The sequence below is a fragment of the Jaculus jaculus genome, chromosome 16, assembly GCF_020740685.1.
Source record: "Jaculus jaculus isolate mJacJac1 chromosome 16, mJacJac1.mat.Y.cur, whole genome shotgun sequence".
Lineage (NCBI taxonomy): Eukaryota > Metazoa > Chordata > Mammalia > Rodentia > Dipodidae > Jaculus > Jaculus jaculus.
The window spans coordinates 64,636,134-64,655,954 of record NC_059117.1 but is presented as its reverse complement, the minus strand read 5'-3'; the positions used below and the strand labels follow the sequence as shown (position 1 = coordinate 64,655,954).

At 43.4% G+C, this 19,821-nt stretch overlaps 2 protein-coding genes across 2 annotated transcripts in view; one reads left to right on the top strand and one right to left on the bottom strand.

The window, feature by feature from the left end:
- Nucleotides 1-276: 276 nt before the first annotated feature.
- On the top strand, nucleotides 277-1,969 carry Spcs1 (signal peptidase complex subunit 1). The gene is made up of 4 exons (XM_004661289.2): nucleotides 277-498; nucleotides 758-817; nucleotides 1,058-1,144; nucleotides 1,582-1,969. The coding sequence occupies exons 1-4, from the start codon at nucleotides 277-279 to the stop codon at nucleotides 1,705-1,707; spliced, it is 495 nt and encodes a 164-aa protein (XP_004661346.2). The 3' UTR covers nucleotides 1,708-1,969.
- Nucleotides 1,970-10,024: 8,055 nt separating this feature from the next.
- Nek4 (NIMA related kinase 4) overlaps nucleotides 10,025-19,821 on the bottom strand; it is a 42,213-nt gene continuing 32,416 nt past the window's right edge. The window contains exons 14-15 of the mRNA XM_045136082.1: nucleotides 18,566-18,699; nucleotides 10,025-11,038 (exon numbers count right to left, since the gene is read on the bottom strand). Coding sequence (XP_044992017.1) covers nucleotides 10,946-11,038; nucleotides 18,566-18,699 — 227 coding nt within the window. The 3' untranslated portion in view covers nucleotides 10,025-10,945. The remainder of the gene's footprint in view (nucleotides 11,039-18,565; nucleotides 18,700-19,821) is intronic.

Here is a 19,821-nt window from a genome sequence, read left to right as displayed (position 1 = left end):
GGCGCGCCGAGCCCAGCAGGCGCCGGGGGCAGCCCTGCCCGCCCGCCGCCGGGGTCCTCGCGGAGGGGGGGGGAGACGCGCGGTCGCCATGGCGACGCCGCGCGGGCGCCGTCCGCCGGGTTTGGGGGCCGCAGCGGCGGCTCCGCGCGCCCCACCGCACCCACGGCGAACGCTTCGCGGGCAGCGCGCGATGCCGGGGCGCGCTCGCCGCCCCGCTCCCCGGGCCGGGGGACGCGCCGGGCCACGGGCGGGGGCCCGCGAGAGCGTCGCCTAGCGATGGCGCGGGACGGCGGGGCCGCGGCTTGTTCCGGCCCGTCGAGGACATCCGCTTCCGGGGCCGCGGCCGTCGCGCTCCGGGGCTCGGCAGACCGGCTGGGAGACGCTCGGTACCGGGCTTCGACCACCACGGTCCTTAAATACCGGCTGCCGTCGCTCCGCTGTGCAGCGTGCTCTCCGCCCACCATGCTGGAACACCTGAGCTCGCTGCCCACGCAGATGGTGAGGGCCCCGCCCCGGGCCCGCAGCCTGTGCCCCATCGGATGCCCGGGAAAGCTGTCCTTACCCCACGCTCCTTCGGATGCCCACGTTCCTGCGGGAAATTCAGATTCCGATTCCTCACCCAGGCCCTCTTAGAGCCCCCCGTGGGAGTTAGTGCTGCCCTGTGCCGCGTCTGACTTCCGCGCAGAGTTGCTCTTCGTCCGTGGTGGCGCCAGTTCTTTCCCCTAACCGCTCGCCCTTCTCTCTCCTTCACCCCTAGGACTACAAAGGGCAGAAGCTAGCTGAACAGATGTTTCAAGGGATTATTCTTTGTTCCGCAGTAAGTATTGGTTTTTACATTTAATCTCTCTCAATCACTCCTCCAACTTAACTATATTTGTTTTGGGAGCGGGGGAGGCAGAGAGACAATGCCAGGGCCTCCAGCCACTGCAAACTCGAGACTCACGCCACCTTTTACCTGGGTTATGTGGGTCCTGGGGAATCGAACCTGGGTCCTTTGGCTTTGCAGTGCTTTAACTGCTAATCCATCGCTCCAGCCCTAAATATATTTCATTTCTAGGTAGTTGGATTTATCTACGGTTACGTGGCCGAACAGTTTGGGTGGACCGTCTACATAGTGATGGCTGGATTTGCGTTCTCGTGTTTGGTAAGAAATTTGTGGATGTCTGGGTGTTAGCTGCAACATGTTTTCTCACGACTTGGGTTTATTTAGTTGGACCTCCTAGTGAGAACCTTGCCTGTCTCATCAAGGTGTCTCCTTTCTACCACTGGGAAAGTAGAATATCAAGTGGCAGATGGAGTGAACTGCATAAAAGGATTCAGCTTATTTCTTTTGGCAGCTACTTAATTTTCCAGGCAGTGAGGTGAAAGACAGTAGGCTTTTCCCATGGTGCTCCCTTGTTTCCTCTCTTAAGTCTTTAAGTCACATGTGTAAGCACTCAGACTTGTTCCCATCACGTGACATATCTCAGCAGTCATTTTTGTTTAACTTTAGCATAAGAGTCATTTGGGAAAGACCATAACACATAATCTTTTGGACTTTGAGTGGATGGTAACTGATACGTTTCCTTTGTTCTGGTCTAGCTGACCCTTCCTCCGTGGCCCATCTATCGCAGACATCCCCTGAAGTGGTTACCTGTTCAAGACTCAGCCATAGAAGATAAGAAACCGGGGGACAGGAAAGTTAAGAGGCATGCTAAAAATAATTGATTGGGGCTTTCATGATTCAGCGCCTGCTTTTGTTTCCTGTGAGATGAGTAAAATGCTTTAATAACCAAAACATAACCTAAATCCTAGTCTCTTACAGCCCAGCTGTGTAGAGATTGAGTTCTCTGTTTTAGTTCTGACTCAGTTGTGTTTCCACTTGTAAATATTTTATATCATCTCTTCATAATCCTGTTATGAAATTGAGAAAATACAAATATGCAGTGTTCTTTTCAGGTATTCGTGAATAAATGCCTCATAACTGATAGTATAACTTACTTTTTTAAAGACATGTAGTCTGGCCTGTCATCAACCTTGCTGCCTCAGCCTCCTGAAATGCTGAAATTATAGGGACATGTCACATCTGGCTTGAGAGCACCATTTTAACTATCAGAGTTTTGCACTTCATTATGAATCATTAAACTTTTAAGGTTTCAATTAAAAATCATAGCATAATTCTATGTCTAAAGGGTCCTTTGGTTATTCTGCAAGACTATTACTAAAAGTCAAAGCCAGAGGTTTATGGTTCTGAGAATGAAGCATAGTTTTTACTTCCAAAAGCTGCAAGTTCCTAGAATATTCTCAATCACAGCAAACACCTCTGGAAAAATTCCATGATGCAAATTGATGTCAAGGCATTTTAGACCATGGAAATAAGAGCTGTAGTTAAGCGAAGAACATGTAACCTGTTCTTTACTGGAGGTGGACCAAAGTGGAAACCCCTAATTCCTTTTAATACTTTCAAAGGACTAAAGGGGAAAATGTGCTTAAAGATCCTGTATTAGGGAGTGGAGAATTACTAAAAGCAACATTCCCAACTGATGAGAGAAAAAAACCTGCCTCTGTGAGAGGCTTCTAGTGCAAGCTATCCAGTCATGCTGTGTAAAGTTTAGAACCCTCCCCGGACTCCAACCCTGGCCTGGACTAAACATCAGTCCTTTATAATTGAACTGCACCCTGGTGCAGCTCTGGAGATCTCTCTTTACTATTGAAAAGGGGGACTTGGAGAGATGGTTCAGCAGTTAAGGTGCTTGCCTACAAAGCCTGAGGAGCTGAGTTCAGTTCCCTGGTACCCATGTAAAGTCAGATGTACAAGATGGCACATGTGTCTGGAGTTTGCAGTGGCTACAGGCCCATTCTCTTTATCTGCCTCTTTCTCTCTCAAATATTTTTTCATATATTTTATTTATTTGTTAGAGAGAGAGAAAATAGGCATGCCAGGGCCTCCAGCCACTGCAAACGAACTCCAGACACATGTGCCACCTTATGCATCTGGCTTATGTGGGTGCTGGAGAGTCAAACCAGGATCCTTTGGCTTTGCAGGCAAGTTCCTTAACTGCTAAACCATCTCTCCAGCCCTCAATTTTTTTTTTTTTAAGTTTCTTTTAAAAAGAAACAGAAAATGTCTTGATGTGGGGTTACAGTGCTGTTTCTTCCACTAAATTAGTGTTCAGGACACTCGACTTGCTGCAGTTAACTTCCTGCTGTAAGCACCTCAACTGCTAAGCCATCTCGCTAGCCCCCATGTTTACTTTTCACTGCTCTGTGAAGACACTGAGAACTTGTGGGTTTGCATATCTCACCAGACATGATGGGAAGGCAGAAAACTGTTGCTTATGCAGAACTTCCCCAAGCTTAGGGCAGGCTGAAAACTCTTGGGTGCTTGGAGCTCCCTGTGATGAAGGGCAGACTCAGTGCTCTCAGGTGGGCACAGTTCCCAGCAGCTGCTGCAGGCAAACACTAAGGTGGCAGAGGCATCTGAGGTAGTGGTGACCACCTCTGGAGGCCACTGTGGTGACACTGGTTCTCTCCACCATGTCCAGGAACATGATAGACAGCACAGGGGTGGGAGCCTCCTGTTCGTCCTGAGATTCTGGGTTGTAACTGCTCTGCAGTAACCTCCAAGAAGCCCAATGGATAGGAGGAGGGAAGTCTTGCCTAGTTTTGAGCTCAGACCACCGATCTTCAAAGACTTGCATGAAGTGCCTACTATTAGCTGTTGCCCATTTTCCAGCACCCATAGTCTATAGCACTTCCTCATTTCACTACTGACATACTGAAACTCTTGCTCTAGAAACTCTGAATCACTCCAACAACCAGTAACTGAAACCCACTATCTCTGAAACATAACAGTGTTACAAGTGCAATGCAAAAAGGGTCTTCCAGAGTTAGGCAAAGCCAGTTGCCAATATAAATAAGTTGTGGGAGTATCATTGTAGCTTTATCTAGAAAGTTCCAAGTAATGCAAGCACTAGTGAAATGCCCTTTTTAGGAGGCCTCACAGATAAAAAAAAAAAAAACACCAACTAGAGTTAGAAAAGGGGGAAAGTTAATCCTACAAGACACGATCTGTTCCAACAGATGAGAAAAACGTAACAGAATATGTGGCAGCACCCTACCAGGACTCATCCCCAGCCTTCTAGGAGCCCTATAATGGAAAGTGAAACCGCTGAGGTAGGGCTGGAGATGGCTTCACAGTTAAGGTGCTTGTCTGCAAAGCCTGAGGACCCAAGTTTTGATTCCCCAGTACCCATGTAATCAGATGCATAAGGTAGTGCAAGTGTCTAGAGTTTGTTTGCAGTGGCTGAAGGCCCTGGTGCACCTATTCTCTCTATATAAATCTGGGAAAAGCATTAAAAAAAACACCATTGAGATGGAAGAAATGTCATAAAAGGAATCTGGAACACTACTTTGTGTGTGTACACAAGTGAGGCATTGGTCCTTGCTTCCTACCTTGTTTGAGGCAGGGTCTCTTATTATTTTGACTGGCTGACCCAGGAGTTTCAGGTTTTTCCTGCCTGCCTCCCATTGCTGTGGGCACATTGGGATAACAGATGTGTATGCTACTTGCATCCAGCTTTACATGGATTCTGGGATTCTGCACACCAGCTGTCAAGACTGGCATAAGAAGCTCTTTTATTTATTTTTCTTCTTAAAATTTTTTATTTATTTGTACACAGAGATAGAGAGAGAGGTGCCAGGGCCTCCAGCCTTTGCAAATGAACTCCAAGTGCGATGCATCACTTTGTGCATCTGGCTTTACATGGTATTGGGGAATTGAACCTGGGTTGTTAGGCTTTGTAGGCAAGCACTCTAACTGCTGAGCCATCAACCCAGTCTAGAACACTTAAAAATTTTTTTTTTAAATTGAGTTGCAAGCAGAAAAAGACACACACACACACACACAGATAATCGGTGCACACACTTTTAATTCCAGGACATAATGTCACTGCAAACGGACTCCAGATGCATGCACCACTTTGCCCATCTGGCTTTATGTGGATACTGGCTAACTGAACCCAGGTTGCTGGGCTTTGCAGGCAAGTGCCTTAAATACTGAGCCATCTCCTCAGCCCCAGAACACTTTTTTTTTTTTTTTTTTTTTTGAGGTAAGATTTCACTCTAGCCCAGGCTGACCTGGAATTCACTATGTAGTCTCAGGGTGGCCTCAAACTCTTGGCGAACCTCCTATCTCTGCCTCCCCAGTGCTGGAATAAAAGGCATGCAACACCTCGCCCAGCCAGAACACTTTTTAAAAGGGTTATATGGAGTCGGGTGTGGTGGTGCATGCCTTTAATCCCAGTACTCGGGAGGCTGAGATAGGAGGATCACCCTGAGTTCAAGGCCACCCTGAGATGACAGAGTTAATTCCAGGTCAGCCTGGACCAGAGTGAGACCCTACCTCGAAAGCCCCCCCAAAAATAAATAAATAAAAGGATTATATGGAAGACTCAAATAAGCAGATGAATGAGCTAAAGCTGTCAAAGACCTTGACAAGAAAGTGTCCAAAGTGAAGGAGAAAGTGCAAACCAAGAATAATAAATTCAGCAAGGAAATGTAGACACTGAAAAGGAGCTCAGCAGGAATCCTACAAATGAAAGAACAATAAATTTTAAAGAAGTCACAGAACCATCAGCAGCAGACAAGAACCTGCTAAAGAAGGCTGTCAGGGCAAGGTCAAGACGGCCATTCGCACAGCATAGAATGAATGAAAAATGGAAGACTCCTTCCATGGAGTCTTGGGTACATTCAATAGGCCAAACCTTTGAAACCACAGGGTAGGATCTGAGATTATATCCAAAGGAATAGACATTGTTAATGAAGTCATTCACCAAACCTAAAGAGCCAAAATCCAGACATAAGAGGCTTTGGAACCCAAACACACAGCCAGAGAAGAGCCTCTCCAGGACCCATCAGTCAATATGCATGGAACATGTAAAGGACGCCAGGCGTAGTGATACACGCCTTCAATCCCAGCACTCAGAGGCAGAGGTAAGATTGCTGTGAGTTTGAGGCCAGCCTGAGACTACATAGTGAATTCCAGGTCAGCCTGGCTGGAGCAAGACCCTACCTCACCCCCCGCCCCCAGAAAAAGGACTGGAGAGATGTTTCAGTGGTTAAGGTGCTTGGTGCTTGCCTGCAAAGCCTAACATCCCAAGTTCAATTCCCCAGTTCTCATGTAAAGCCAGATACACAAAGTGACACATGCATCTGGAGTTCACTTGCATTGGCGTAAGGTCCGACATGCCCACTCCTTTTCTCTCCTTGCAAATAAAAAAATTTTTTTAAAAGCTTGGAAATCAATGTACCAAGCAAAAACAAATGGACACAGCTATTCTTACATCTGATAGAGTTAAAGCACATCTAGTCAGAAGAGAGAGCGGGGCGGTACATAATAATAAAGGGAACAGTTCATCAAGACGATGCAAGTAGGGGCTGAGGAGATAAATCAGTGGTTGAAGGTGCTTGTTGGCCCAGGTTCAGTTTCTCAACACCTACAAAAGCCTACTCATGGGTTAGACTGGTTTCCAGCAGCAAGAGACCCTGTATCAAAGAAGATGGACCACAAACAACTGACCTCCATATATACATATACGCAATGCATTCAATCAGTAAATCAAAGATAAAAGTATTGTAAATATTTAAGCACCAAATACTGGGAGCTCCCAGTTTCATAAAACAAACACTAAAAAGCTATACAGGCCTGATTACAATAACAGTAGGTGACTTAAATACCCCTCACATATTTAGGTAAGTTTTAGTATTCCTCTAAAATGTAGAACAAGACAAGGGTGCCAACTATTTTAACTCTTCTTCAATATAGTACTTGAAATCAGCTAGAGCAATGAGAACGATATAAAAGGGAGAGGATAGCTGGGAAGAGGGATCAGCAGGGGAGAGTGCTTGCCACTTAAGTATGAGTGTCTCTCAGGCCTGAAGCCACCAATTTTAACTCCCTAGAACCCATACAAAATGCCCCAGCATTACGGTCATGACCAGCTGTAACCCATTCTGAATGGTGTAGAGACTGGAGAATCGCTGGGGCTCGCTGACAGCAGTTTGAAGGAGAGACCCATGTGGGTCTGAATATTTGGCCACAGACTCAGTCTATGTGAGAATTTCTGCTTTATTTTTTACTTTATATTAAAAAAAAAATTTGAGGGTTGGAGAGATGGGTTAGGGGTTAAGACACCTGCCTGTGAAGCCTAAGGACACAGGTTCAATTTTCCAGGTCCCATGTAAGCCAGATGCACACGGTGATTGTGTATGGAGTTCATTTGCAGTGGCTAGAGGCCCTGGCACATCTATCCTCACTCTCCCTATCTGTCTCTAATAAAAAAATATATATTTATTTGAGAGTGGATGAGTGAGGATGGGTGTACCAGGGTCTCTTGCCACTGCAAACAAACCCCAGATACATGTACCATTTTTTGTATCTGGCTTTATATGTGTACTGGGGAATGGAATCTGGGTTGACAGGCTTTGCAAGTAAGTGTCTTTAACTGCTGAGCTATCATTCCAGCTCCATATTTAATTATTTATTTTATTTTTTTTTTAATTTAATTTTTTGGTTTTTTGAGGTGGGGTCTTGCTGTAGCCCAGGCTGTCCTGGAATTCACTCTAGTCTCAGGGTGGCCTTGAACTCAGTGATCCTCCTACCTCTGCCTCCCAAGTGGTGGGATTAAAGGTGTGAGCCACCATACCTGGCTTAATTTTTAATTTTTGAAAGTTAATTTAGTTAGTTTCAGGCAGTGAAAGAGGATGAATAGGAACGCCAGGGCCTCTTGCCACGGCAAACAAACTCCAGATGCATGTGCCACTTTGTGCATCTGGCTTTATGTGGGTACTAAGGATTTAAACCAGAGCCATAAGGCTTTGTAACTTGTAAGCAAGTCAACTGCCGAGCCATCTCTCCAGCCCTATATTTTATTTTTTTGTTTGTTTTTTCATGAAGGAGAGTTACACTCTAGTGCAAGCTGACCTGGAATTCACTATGTAGTCACAGGGTGGCCTTGAACTCACAATGTTCCTCTTACCTCTGCCTCCCAAATGCTGCAAATAAAGGCAGGTGCCACCATGCCCAGCTTCCATATTTTATTTTAATTAATTAACTTATTTATTTTGGGTTTTTAAGGAAGAGTCTCACTCTAGTCCAGGCTGACCTGGAATCCACTATGTAGTCTCAGGGTGGCCTCAAACTCATGCGATCCTCCTACCTCTGCCTCCCGAGTGCTAGGATTAAAGGTGTGCACCACCACGCCCGGCCCATGTTTTATTTTTTTAAAAAGCATTTTATAAGCAAGGTATGGTGGCGCACGCCTTTATTCCCAGCACTCAGGAGGCAGAGGTAGGAGGATTGCCTTGAGTTCGAGGTCACCCTGAGACTACATAGTGAATTCCAGGTCAGCCTGGGCTGAAGTGAGATACGACCTTGAAAGAAAACAGAAAATAATTTTTATTTACTTGAGGGACAGAGAACATGGGTGCATAAGGGCTCCTACAAATAAACTCAAGGCAAGTGTCACTTTGTGCACCTGTATTTACATGGGTACTGGGGAATCAAACTTAGACCACCAAGTTTTGCAAGCAAACACCTTAACTTGATCCATCTCCCATCTCAAGCCCATTTCTGCTTTACTTTCTGCGTCATTTTCCTAAAATAAAGTTTTCTAAACTTGCCCTACTGTGTGTACACTTGCCAATTCTTTGAGTCACAGGTCAAATAAGCTTCAAAGCCACTGGCTTGGGGAACTCTAGTGACCAGTACTCTACCCCCTAGGGCTCTGTCCCTGTCAAAACTGGTAACAGAGCCGGGCGTGGTGGCACACGCCTTTAATCCCAGCACTTGGGAGGCAGAGGTAGGAGGATCACCATGAGTTCGAGGCCACCCTGAGACTACAAAGTGAATCCCAGGTCAGCTTGAGCTAGAGTGAGACCCTACCTGGAAAAAAACGAACAACTGGTAACAAAGCTGGCCGTGGAGGCACACGCCTTTAATCCCAGCACTTGGGAGGCAGAGGTAGGAGGATTGCTGTGAGTTTGAGGCCACCCTGATATTACACAGTAAAATTCCAGGTTAGCTTTGGACTAGAGTGACATCCTACCTCGAAAAACCAAAAAATAAAAAAATAAATAAATAAAAAGGAAAGAAAAGGAAAATCAAGCAAGTTGTGAAATTCTGCAGTATGTAAGAGAGGTGAACAGTGACAGGCATGGTGACTCCCACCTAAAACTCAACACTGGAGGGGTTGAGGAAAGAGGATCACAGTGAGTTCAAGGCCAGCTTGGGCTACAGGGATACTCCCCAGCAGAAGAAAGGGAGGGAGGGAAAAGGAAGAAGAAGAGAAAGAAGGCAAAAGAGGTGATGAGCTTAGGAAGACCAACTGTCTATCAAAGATTTGGCTGGGTCTCAATGGTTTTACCAGTTGAGTTCTATAAACCCTTCAAAGGAAAAATAAGAGGTCTCAGAAGCTAAATTGTGTACTTAATGTTACAACTGTAAGGGCAAGGAATAGTACTTTATTTACCACTTGGTCTGCAGTTCCTAGTACCCCTGAAAACAACTGAAAGAGAATATTATCTTTGTGTATCATTTTCAAAGAAAATATTTTTTCCTAGAAACAAACATTGAAGCACCTCAGATTCCTATAAATACCAAAGTCAAAATTTACTGATCAAGAGTTTTATTTATAAAAATTTTCCTAAGCCGGGCATGGTGGCACACGCCTTTAGTCCCAGCACTGGGGCAGCAGAGGTAGGAGGATCACCTTGAGTTTGAGGCCAAGCCTGAGACTACATAGTGACTTCAAGGGCAGCCTGGGCTAGAGTAAAACTGCCTCAAAACAAAACAAAACTTTTGTAGATGGGCATTACTTCCTTACACAACTAATAAAGTATATGAGGTACTCATGATCCATGTCCCTCCTCCCGAGTGCTAGGACAGCAGGTATGCACACCACACCAGCCTTACAGCAGTGCATTTAAAATAGAGAAGACAGCCAGCATCTCACTGTATGAAGACAAACAACACATGTATCCAATGTAAAACTGAAAGGACCTGGACTTTACTTGCATAACTAGAAAAAAATGTTTAACAGATGTTTTTGCTGATGGAAAAAAACTGAACTAGTATATAAAACTTACAGGGCAGGAGAGATGGCTTAGCGGTTAAGGTACTTGCCTGCAAAGCCAAAGGACCCAGGTTCAATTCCCCAGGACTCATGTAAGCCAGATGCACAAGGTGGCGCATGCACTTGGAGTTTGTTTGCAGTGACTGGCGGCCCTGATGCCCCCATTCTCTCTCTCTCAAATAAATAAATAAATGAAAATAAAAAACTGTTACAATTCACAAAGGTAAAAACACTATATTCAATGTGTATATCCCTAAACGAGGTTCATATTAAATGAAAATAAGACATTAAAAGTCCTTCAGTATGTGAAAAATGAAAACAGTTGTTCACATACTATACAGGACTTCATATTCTTTAAATCTACTCCCAGGATAGTCAACTGAGTTTAGAGACTATAAATAAATTTCATGTATATATATCAACTTCCCCCCATGGTTATTAACAACACGTATTATCCCTGGACATGTAGCTTGCTTCTCTGGTTGCCTTTAGGGCACAATATAAAAATTCCAATCCAATGTTTTGTGACCCTGTTTTCAAACTAGTAAATACCTTAGAAAAATAAACTTCTATATATAAAGTTGGTTTAAGGCTCAGTAAACAGTAACCAAACAAATGTAACATTTTTCCTCCTTAAAAGAATGTGATATGCAAAGTTTTCTTTCTTTTGTTAACTTCATATTCTGTCCAATTTTTTACCAGTGAGGAAAAACCCCAAGAAATATCAAAAGATGCTTAGTGGCCTCTAAACAAGTGAAATAGTTGTTATATTTTTTAAAGTGAAAAATGTTTGAAACAAGTCTTTAGTTCTGGCAGCAGGTTAGAACAAATTCTCAAAAATTCACGTTTTCTTCAAAAAATTTCAACTGGCGAGCTTTCACACTGTAAGTTGTGTACTTTTCACCCATGTGCTCCTGTAAACGTGCCTATTTGAGAAACAGATAAAAAAGGAAAATCAGTATGTACTAGAAAAAATAACTAAGAAGAAAGGGTTTCCTGAGTATCACATCAAAGGTGAAACCATATGGGAAAATACTAACTGTTCTGTTGTACATAAAGATTCAACACTTCAGAGCCTGAATCCAGCTACTCAAGAGGGTGAGACAGAAGAATTGTAAGCTCAAGGCCTGCCTTGACTACACAAGACCCTTGTGTATGCCTGTTTGTCTGTGACGTATACGTGAGCATGTGTGCCATGCAGCACTTGTGGAGAGCAGAGAACGACTTTCCAGGAGTAGCTCATCACCTTCCACCTTGTTTTTGACGGAGGGCTTCTTCCTCATTCTCTGTTGTTCTTTGATGCACTCATTATGAGCTTCTGGAAAATTCTTCTGTCTCTGCCTCCCATCTCTCTGTGAGCATGCTGGGATGACACAAGCCCACCAAGGCTTCTGGCATTTTACCTGGAGTCTGGAGATCAAACTTAGGTACTCAGGCTTGAGAAGCAAGCACTTTACCCACCCAGCCACTTCCCCTGCCCCGAGACTCTGTTTTTTAAAAATTAAAAAGTATAACCTGCTCAGGTGTGGTGGCACATCCTTAGAATCCCAGTATACAGACAGAGGCAGGGAGATTGCTAATTTGAGGTAAGGCCAGTTTGGATTACATAGAGAGGCCATGCTTAAAAAAAAAAAAAAAAAACACAAAAAAAAACTGTTGAGAAAACAAAAACACAAACAAACCAAGCGATATATTTAAACACACGGTGTATACTCTTCAAAGTGTGAAAGGTGAGCCGAGACGTAGCGCAGTGGTACAGCACTTGCCCACTAGGCACAAGGCCTGGTTTGATCCACTGTACCCCAGGAAAGAACAAGTCAAACTCCTCAGAACAAAGACTGAAGGATCCTTCCTGACTTTAATCTAAGAAGACATAACTAAATTAATGGAAGTTATGATTGGTCTTACATGGCACACAATAGACCTCAGGGAGACTGGTGAAAATGATTTTTGGGGGGGTGGGGAGGACAGGATATCACTGTAGCCCAGGCTAACCTGGAATTCACTCTTGAAGCCAAGTCAAACTCATGGTGATTCTCCTACCTCAGCCTTTCTGCTGGGATTAAATACAAGAAGCACCAGGCCTGGCTTTTAAAAAGGATTTTAAGACATTTAAAGACAGAATGCCTGTCTGGCATGTTACAAGACCCTGATTCCATCTCTGAGGGGCTTGGAGGCGGCTCGGGGGCTGTCCCATGCCACAATGGCTCACATATCCAGACAGACGTCCGGAGGGCAGGTGTGTCGCCCCCAGAGTCCCTGTTGTGTCTTCTACCCTATCCATCCAAATCGCCTTCATAGTTCCACCTCCAGCCTCAAAGTCCTCCTGCCAGGGTACCGTGCCCAGCCTGGGTGTGACATGCCTAGGGCACATGAGGGTCTCTTCCTCAAGCTGGCCTGGCACAGTGATCTGGATGTGCAAAACCCTCAATCAAGCTTGATTACCACCACCACCTGGAGCCCAGCCTTGCATGCCAGCTAAGCAGCCAACCATTCTTTAGACAAATATGCAATTAACAATGATAACATGTGTGTGTGTGTGGGGGGGGGAGGGTAACCCAGAGTTACAAGAATATATTATTTAAAATGCCTAATATCCAGTAGAAAGTTACAGGACATGCAAGGGAACAGGTCAGCATAACATATTCACCAGGGAAAAAGCAAGCAACCAAACCAGGTGTTGAACAGATTTCAAAGTGACCATAGAAGTATGTTCAAAAAGCTAGGTGATCCAGGACAGCACTCTCGTGGCGGGTAGAGAGGGACAGGGTATGGAGGGGAAGAGGAGGGTCTCTAGCCTAGGCCAGCCTTGAATTACCTGAGTAGTTCTGATCCTCCTGCCTCTACCACACCCAGTTTATAGGGGGGTGGGGACTGAACATGGCATCCTTCAGTGCTTGGCAGGCACTCTGCCAACACTCCAAGTCCTACCTTTTTGTGTGTGTACACAGTGCTACATATCATGCCAGGGCTCTGAACATGCTAAGCCAGCACTCGACCACTGAGCTACAACCCCAGCTCCTAATTTTTACCTTTAACAATGATTACAGACACTTGGAGATTGTAGTGTAATGTTTTAGTATAGCTTTCCAATGTAATCATAATTCTGCCTTTGCTTTCTAATCTCTTTTGAGACAGAATCTTGTGTAACCCAGGCTGGTCTGGAACTTAGGAAATAAACATGGGAGCAATACTTTCAAAAGAGCCCAAAGTTTTCTGGATTCTGTCTATCCCTCCCAAGTGTTAGGGTCACTGGTATACATCAGCATCACTGGTTCCTTTTTCTTAAAAAATTATCTTGTTTTGACAATTTCATACATGTAGATGATTATTTTGATCAGCTACATGAAAAGCATATGAAAATGAAACTCAACAAAGACAGAAATCCTACAGAAAAACCACACTGGCCTTTAATCCCAGCACTTGGGAGGTTGAGGTCGGAGGATCATTATGAGTTCAAGGCCAACCTGGGGCTACAGTGTGAGTTCCAGGACAACCTCTCCTCCCCTCCCTGCCTTGAAACCCCCACCCAAAATACCTCCCAAAAACCAAGCTGAAAATGAAAACTACAATTTCATGAAAGATTCACCAACAGAATGGATGAATGGAACATAGGGATTTCAGCCTTAAAGACAAAGATGAGTAACTGGATCATCTAGTCAAAACCTATGAGAGGATTAAAAATAATCAGAACATGAGAGAAATGTGAGACAACTTGAAAAGACCTACGTCCAAGTTAAGGGTACACAAGAAGGTCAATGGCATAGAAAATATTTTAAATAAAATTATACTAACAGCCAGCATGGCAGCACATGCCTTTAATCCAGCACTCAAGAGAGGCAGTTTAAGACCACCCTGAGACTATATAGTGAATTCCAGGTCAGTCCGGGCTACAGTGAGACCCTACCTTGAAAAACCAAAAAAAAAAAAAAAAAAGGCTGGTGAGTTGGTATACCAGTTAAGGTGCTTGTCTGTAAAGCCAAAGGACCCACGTTTGATTTACCAGGATCTATGTAAGCCAGATGCACAGGTGATGCATGCATCTGGAGTTTGTTTGCAGCAGCTGAAGGCTCTGGTGTGCCCATTCTCTCTCTGCCTGCCTCTTTATCTCTCAAATAAATAATTTTATTTTATTTTATTTATTTTTTTGGTTTTTCAAGGTAGGGTCTTACTCTGCTCCAGGCTGACCTGGAATTAACTCTGTAGTCTCAGGATGGCCTTGAACTCACAGCGATCCCCTACCTCTGCCTCCCGAGTGCTGGGATTAAAGGCGTGCACCACCACGCCTGGCTCAAATAAATAATTTTAAAAAAGAAAAACCAAAATAAAAAAATTACACAAGAAAAATCCCCAAATCTAGAGAAAGAGATGCCTATCCTGGTACAGGAGGCATACAGAACACCAAACAAACCAGACTGGTAAAACAACAACAAAAAACTCCCTATCACATTACAGTCAAAACACTGTACAAAATAAAGAAAGGTACTGAAAGCTGCAAGACTGGAACATCTTGTGACATACAAAGGCAGGTCCGTAAGAATAGAGTCCAATTTTTCTATGGAAACCCTAAAAGGCAGAAGGGAGAATGAAATGATATATTTCAAGTTTTGTCAATCCAAACTACTATACCCAGTAAAATTCTCTCTCATAATAGGAGAAAAAGATCATTCCCATGATAAAAAGAAGCTAAAGGAATTCATGAGCACTAAGCCAGCCCGCAGAGGAGACCAATGAACACTACACATTGAAGAGAAGGATAATCATTTTCAAAGTTATAGGATGCAAAAAAAAAAAAAAAAAAAACAGGAACCAAAGCTAGAAGTGAAACAAATGAAGTCCAAGAAAACATCAAACTCTACAAAATCATCACCATAACAGGGACTAACACATACTTTTCAGTAATAACTATTAATAGTATAAACTTCCCAGTCCAAGTGGGAGCAGGGGAAAGGAAAGATGAGAGGAGGGGACAAGGAAAGGTTACACAAACTAAAGATGCCATGAGTAAGTCATTTAGAAACCTACTCCTTTGTTAGTTAATTAGAAAATATAATTTCTTTCGGGCATGGTGGCATATACCTTTATTCCCAGCACTTAAGAGGCAGAGGTAGGAGGATTGCTGTGAGTTTGATGTAAGCCTGAGCTACAGTGAATTCCAGGTCAGCTTGGGCTAGAGTGAGACCCTACCTCTAAAAATAAAATATATATAAAGAGAGAGAAACAGAATGCCAGCACTAGAGGAGAAGTACTGGGGTGGAAAAAGCCTGAGTCTGAAGCCTTAGGTTGATGCAGGTAAAACCCCAGGGTCAGGGGTAGGTCTCTTCCCCAGTAGGCTGTTGGTGAGGAAGCCAAAACAATACACACTACTGCCAGTGCCCTTGGTTACCCACCTGAACTAAGTAGTAAAGCCCTATTACTGCAGGCACTACACGCTGCGGTGGGAGGACACTCAGAAATCAAGCTCCACAATGCACGACCCATTTTCAATAACAAGGAGGGTCTAATGGGAGGGGGTAGATCACAGATGAGCCTAAATAATGGTACCAAACTGCCTGTATTTACTGAAAAGAAAACTAATAAATTAAATTAAAAAAAAAAAATAAAAATAAAATAAATAAAAACAGGAAAAAAAAAAAAAAAAGAAATCAAGCTGGGGCTGAGCTGGAAACCTCCTCCCTACTGGCTAGCTGCCATGGTGCTGGGAAGTGTCATTAGTGCTGCTGGGGAAGTTATGAGCATCTTAAAAATCTTATTGACAGTTTTCATAAATACAGACAATATACCATAATCATAATGCCCTCCCACCACTCTCCCCTTTTCTCCTTCCCCAACCCTTTCAACTAGTCTCTTCTATTTTGATGTCATCATTTTCCCTCCTATTATCAGATCTTGCGTAGGTACCATCAGTCACTGTGAGGTCATGAATATCAAGAGCACTTTGTGTCTGGAAGACAGCACGGTAATCACTTCTCCCTTTCCTTTAGCTCTTACATTCTTTCTGCCACCTCTTCTGCAAGGATTCTTGATCATCAATAGTCTTAACAAGCAGTGGATCCTGCAAGCTACACAACCAACCAGCCAGGAAAGATGTGCCCATGGGTGCATCAGTAGCATAAAGTTATGGGGTAACTGCTTTCTCAATGGATGTGAGGCTCAGTGAGAGGAAATTCATGCTTGGTACTGAAAACAAACTCAAAAGCCTGTGGTTGGAAGGACACTACAAGTAAGCTACCTCATATTTTTGGCTAAGTAGGTGTGTTGAGCCTTCTAAATACATATACTCACTGTTCAATGCTGTTCTTTTAGTTAAAGAAGCTTCTTTTGACAGATGATGGTAAATATTGGGAGACCCAAGACTCAACAACGTGACAAGAGAAAGCCCAGTGCTTTTTATCAGACAAGTCACCTGGTCAGTGCTGTTCTCCTTGCTACTTAGAGAAGTTTCTCTGTGAACATGGGGATAGACACTGAAGACTTGAAACTCAACAAGACTGGGCTAAGTTGACAGGCATGCATCACCAAGCCTGGTTCTAGCAACTGATTTTTTTTTTTTTTTGGTATGTGTGCTGTGTATGTGTTTGTGAGTGTGGAGCTTGTGCCATGGTATGCACACGGAGGTCAGAGGACTGGCAGTTGTCAGTCCTTGCCCTCCACCCCCGCTCAGACAGTCTTTCAATGTTCACTACTGCATTTGCCTGGCTAGTTGACCCCCAAGTTTCCAGTGGGTTTTCTTGCCCTACCTCCCTACTTGTGCATGGGCATGGCTATGTGGGGTCCAAAGCTGGAATTCAGGTGCTCATGCGTGAAGGCACGTGCTCTTATCACTGAGCCATCCCACTACCCCCTCAACTCATTTTTTCCTTTCTATTAAAACAATATTTGAGAGAGACAGACTGAGTATGGGTACATCAGGACTTCCTGCCACTGCAAACTAATGGCACATGCATGTGCTACTTTGTGCATCTGGCTTTATATGACTAATGGAGATATGAACCCAGGTCATGAGGCTTTCAAAGCAAGTGCCTTTAACCAATGCGCAATCTCTCCAGCCCCTCAAGTGATTTTTGATGAAGCAAAAGAACAGTCTTTGCAAAAATGGTGGTAGGATGATAGCACAGTGGTAAACATATGAGCAAAATCAAACCCGTACTTTATGTCATATGCAAAAATCAACTCAAAATCTGTTCCCAAAGACCTGTGTCAGGGCCAGGACTATAAAACCCCTAGAAGAAATTATCAGGGTAAATCTATAGGCCCTCAGGACTAGGGGGGATGGATGAGCAGCTAAAGGCACTTGCATGGAAATACTGGTGACCTGGTTCAATTCCTCAGTACCCACACAAAGCCATATTCTCCAAGTGGTGCAGGCAAGAGGCTCTGGTGCTCCCATACTCCCAAGTTTAAAATGAGCAAGGGATTGGAAAAACATTTATACAAAGAAAACATGCAAATGATTAAGAGTATTAAAGATGCAGGACATCATTAGTCATTAAGGAAATGTAAATCAAACCTACAATGAATACCATTTTATTCCCACTACAATGGCCTTAACCAAATACATAATAACAAGTGTTGTCAAGATCATGACGTGAAAGGGCATGGTGCCACACAACTTTCCTTTAATCCTAGCACTTGGGAGGCAGAGGTAGGAGGATTGCCGTAAGTTCGAGGGTACCCTTAGACTACATAGTGAATTTCTGGTCAGCCTGGGACCCTACCTTGAGAATCCAATAAATAAATAAATAAAACATGAAGAAATAGGAATGTATAATGGCATAGCCACTTTAGAAAACAATTTGAAAATACCTCAAGCATTTAAATGTAGCAATTATTCAATGTAATCATTTCACTACTAGGTATAAATCCAAAAGAAAAAAAAAAACTGAAGCCACACAAAAGATTTCCACATGTATGTTTATAATAGTTAAAAGCTAGAAACCACCCAAATGTCCATTAGCTGATAAACAAAGTTCATACAATAAAATATTATCTGGATATGGTTGGATCTTTAAAAATCTACACTAAGTGAAAGGAGCAAAGCACAAAAAAATAATTTTTTAATTATTCCATTTATATGAATTGTCCCAAGTAGGAAAATCTACAGAGAGAGAAATTTATGATTGCTTAGGAGTATGGACTTAGGAGGCAACAAATAAATGACTAGTAATGGGTGCAAAATTCGGGGTGAGAAGTGTTTGGAAAATGTTCAAATATTGTCATGATGATTGGGCATATTAAAAATTTAAATGTGGCTGAGCGTTAGCGGTGCAGGCCTTTAATCCCAGAACTCAGGAGCAGAGGTAGGAGGATCGCTGTGAGTTTGAGGCCAGCCTGAGACTACATAGTGAATTCCAGGTCAGCTTGGGCTAGAGTGAGACCCTACCTAAAAAAAAAAAAAAAAAAAAAAAAAATCTGTAACCTAAGCAGCTGGACACAGCTGCAGAGATACTCACCTCTCTCTTCAGTTCATCCTCCTCTTCCAAAAGATTATACACCTGCTCTAAAAGCTGAACTCCCAGGCCTCGGATTACATCAGCTCTCAAGACTTCAACTATTCTCCGGATTTTTTCAGAACCTGGTATGATAACTAAAAAGGCAGGAACAAGGAATGGAAAGTAAATACTACTACAGCAAGAAAGACATGTTTTCTTAAAAAAAAAAAAAAAAAAGAAAACAAAAAACCTGAAGGGCTGGAGAGATGGCTTAGCGGTTAAGTGCTTGCCTATGAAACCTAAGGGTTTGAAGCTTGATCTCCCAGGACCCACGGTTAGCCAGGTGCACAAGGGGGCACATGCGTCTGGAGTTCGTTTGCAGTGGCTGGAGGCCCTGGTGTGCCCATTCTCTCTCTTTCTCTCTGCTTCTTTCTCTCTCTGTCTGTTGCTCTCAAATAAATAAATAAAATAAACAAAAAAATTTAAAAATCTGAAGATTTATTTATTTATTTATTTATTTTCGAGGTAGGGTCTCACTGTACCTCAGGCTGACTGGGAACTTACTATGTGGTCTCATGATGGTCTTGAACTCACAGTGATTCTCCTACCTCTGCCGCCTGAGTGCTGGGACTAAAAGCGTGTGCCACCACACCCAGCTCCATAGCTGCTTTCTACCCGCAAGGTCAAGAGATAGAGACTCAGACACTTCTGCAAGTACTCTAGCAAATGAACCATATACCTAGTCCTCCAGTGCAGTGTTTTAATGACTAAAAGTCTGGATATATACTTAAGCTTCATGTCCCACCACCACCTCCAAAACCTAAAAACAGAAAATTTTACAGCTGTCTAATTTGAAGAAATTTTACATGGCATTATAAGAGTTACTGAATTACTTACATTTATTTATTTTTTTAATATAGATTGTATTTTTATTTATTTATTTATTAGAGACAGAGGGGAGGAGAAAGAGCGCATGGGCACACCAGGGCCTCTAGCCATTGCAAACAAACTCCAGATGCATGTGCCACCATGTGCATCTGGCTTATGTGGGACTTGGAGAATCGAACCTGGGTTCTTAGGTTTCACAGGCATGCCGCCTTAACCACTAAGCCATATCCCCAGCCCAATTAATTTTTTAAAATGTTAAAATTTTTAAAAATTTTTGGTTTTTAGAGAGAGCAAGAAAGAAAGAATTGGTACACCAGGGCAGCAGCCGCTGCAGTTGAACAATAGATGCTTACACCACTGAGTGAGCATGTGTGAGCTTGTGCTTGCCT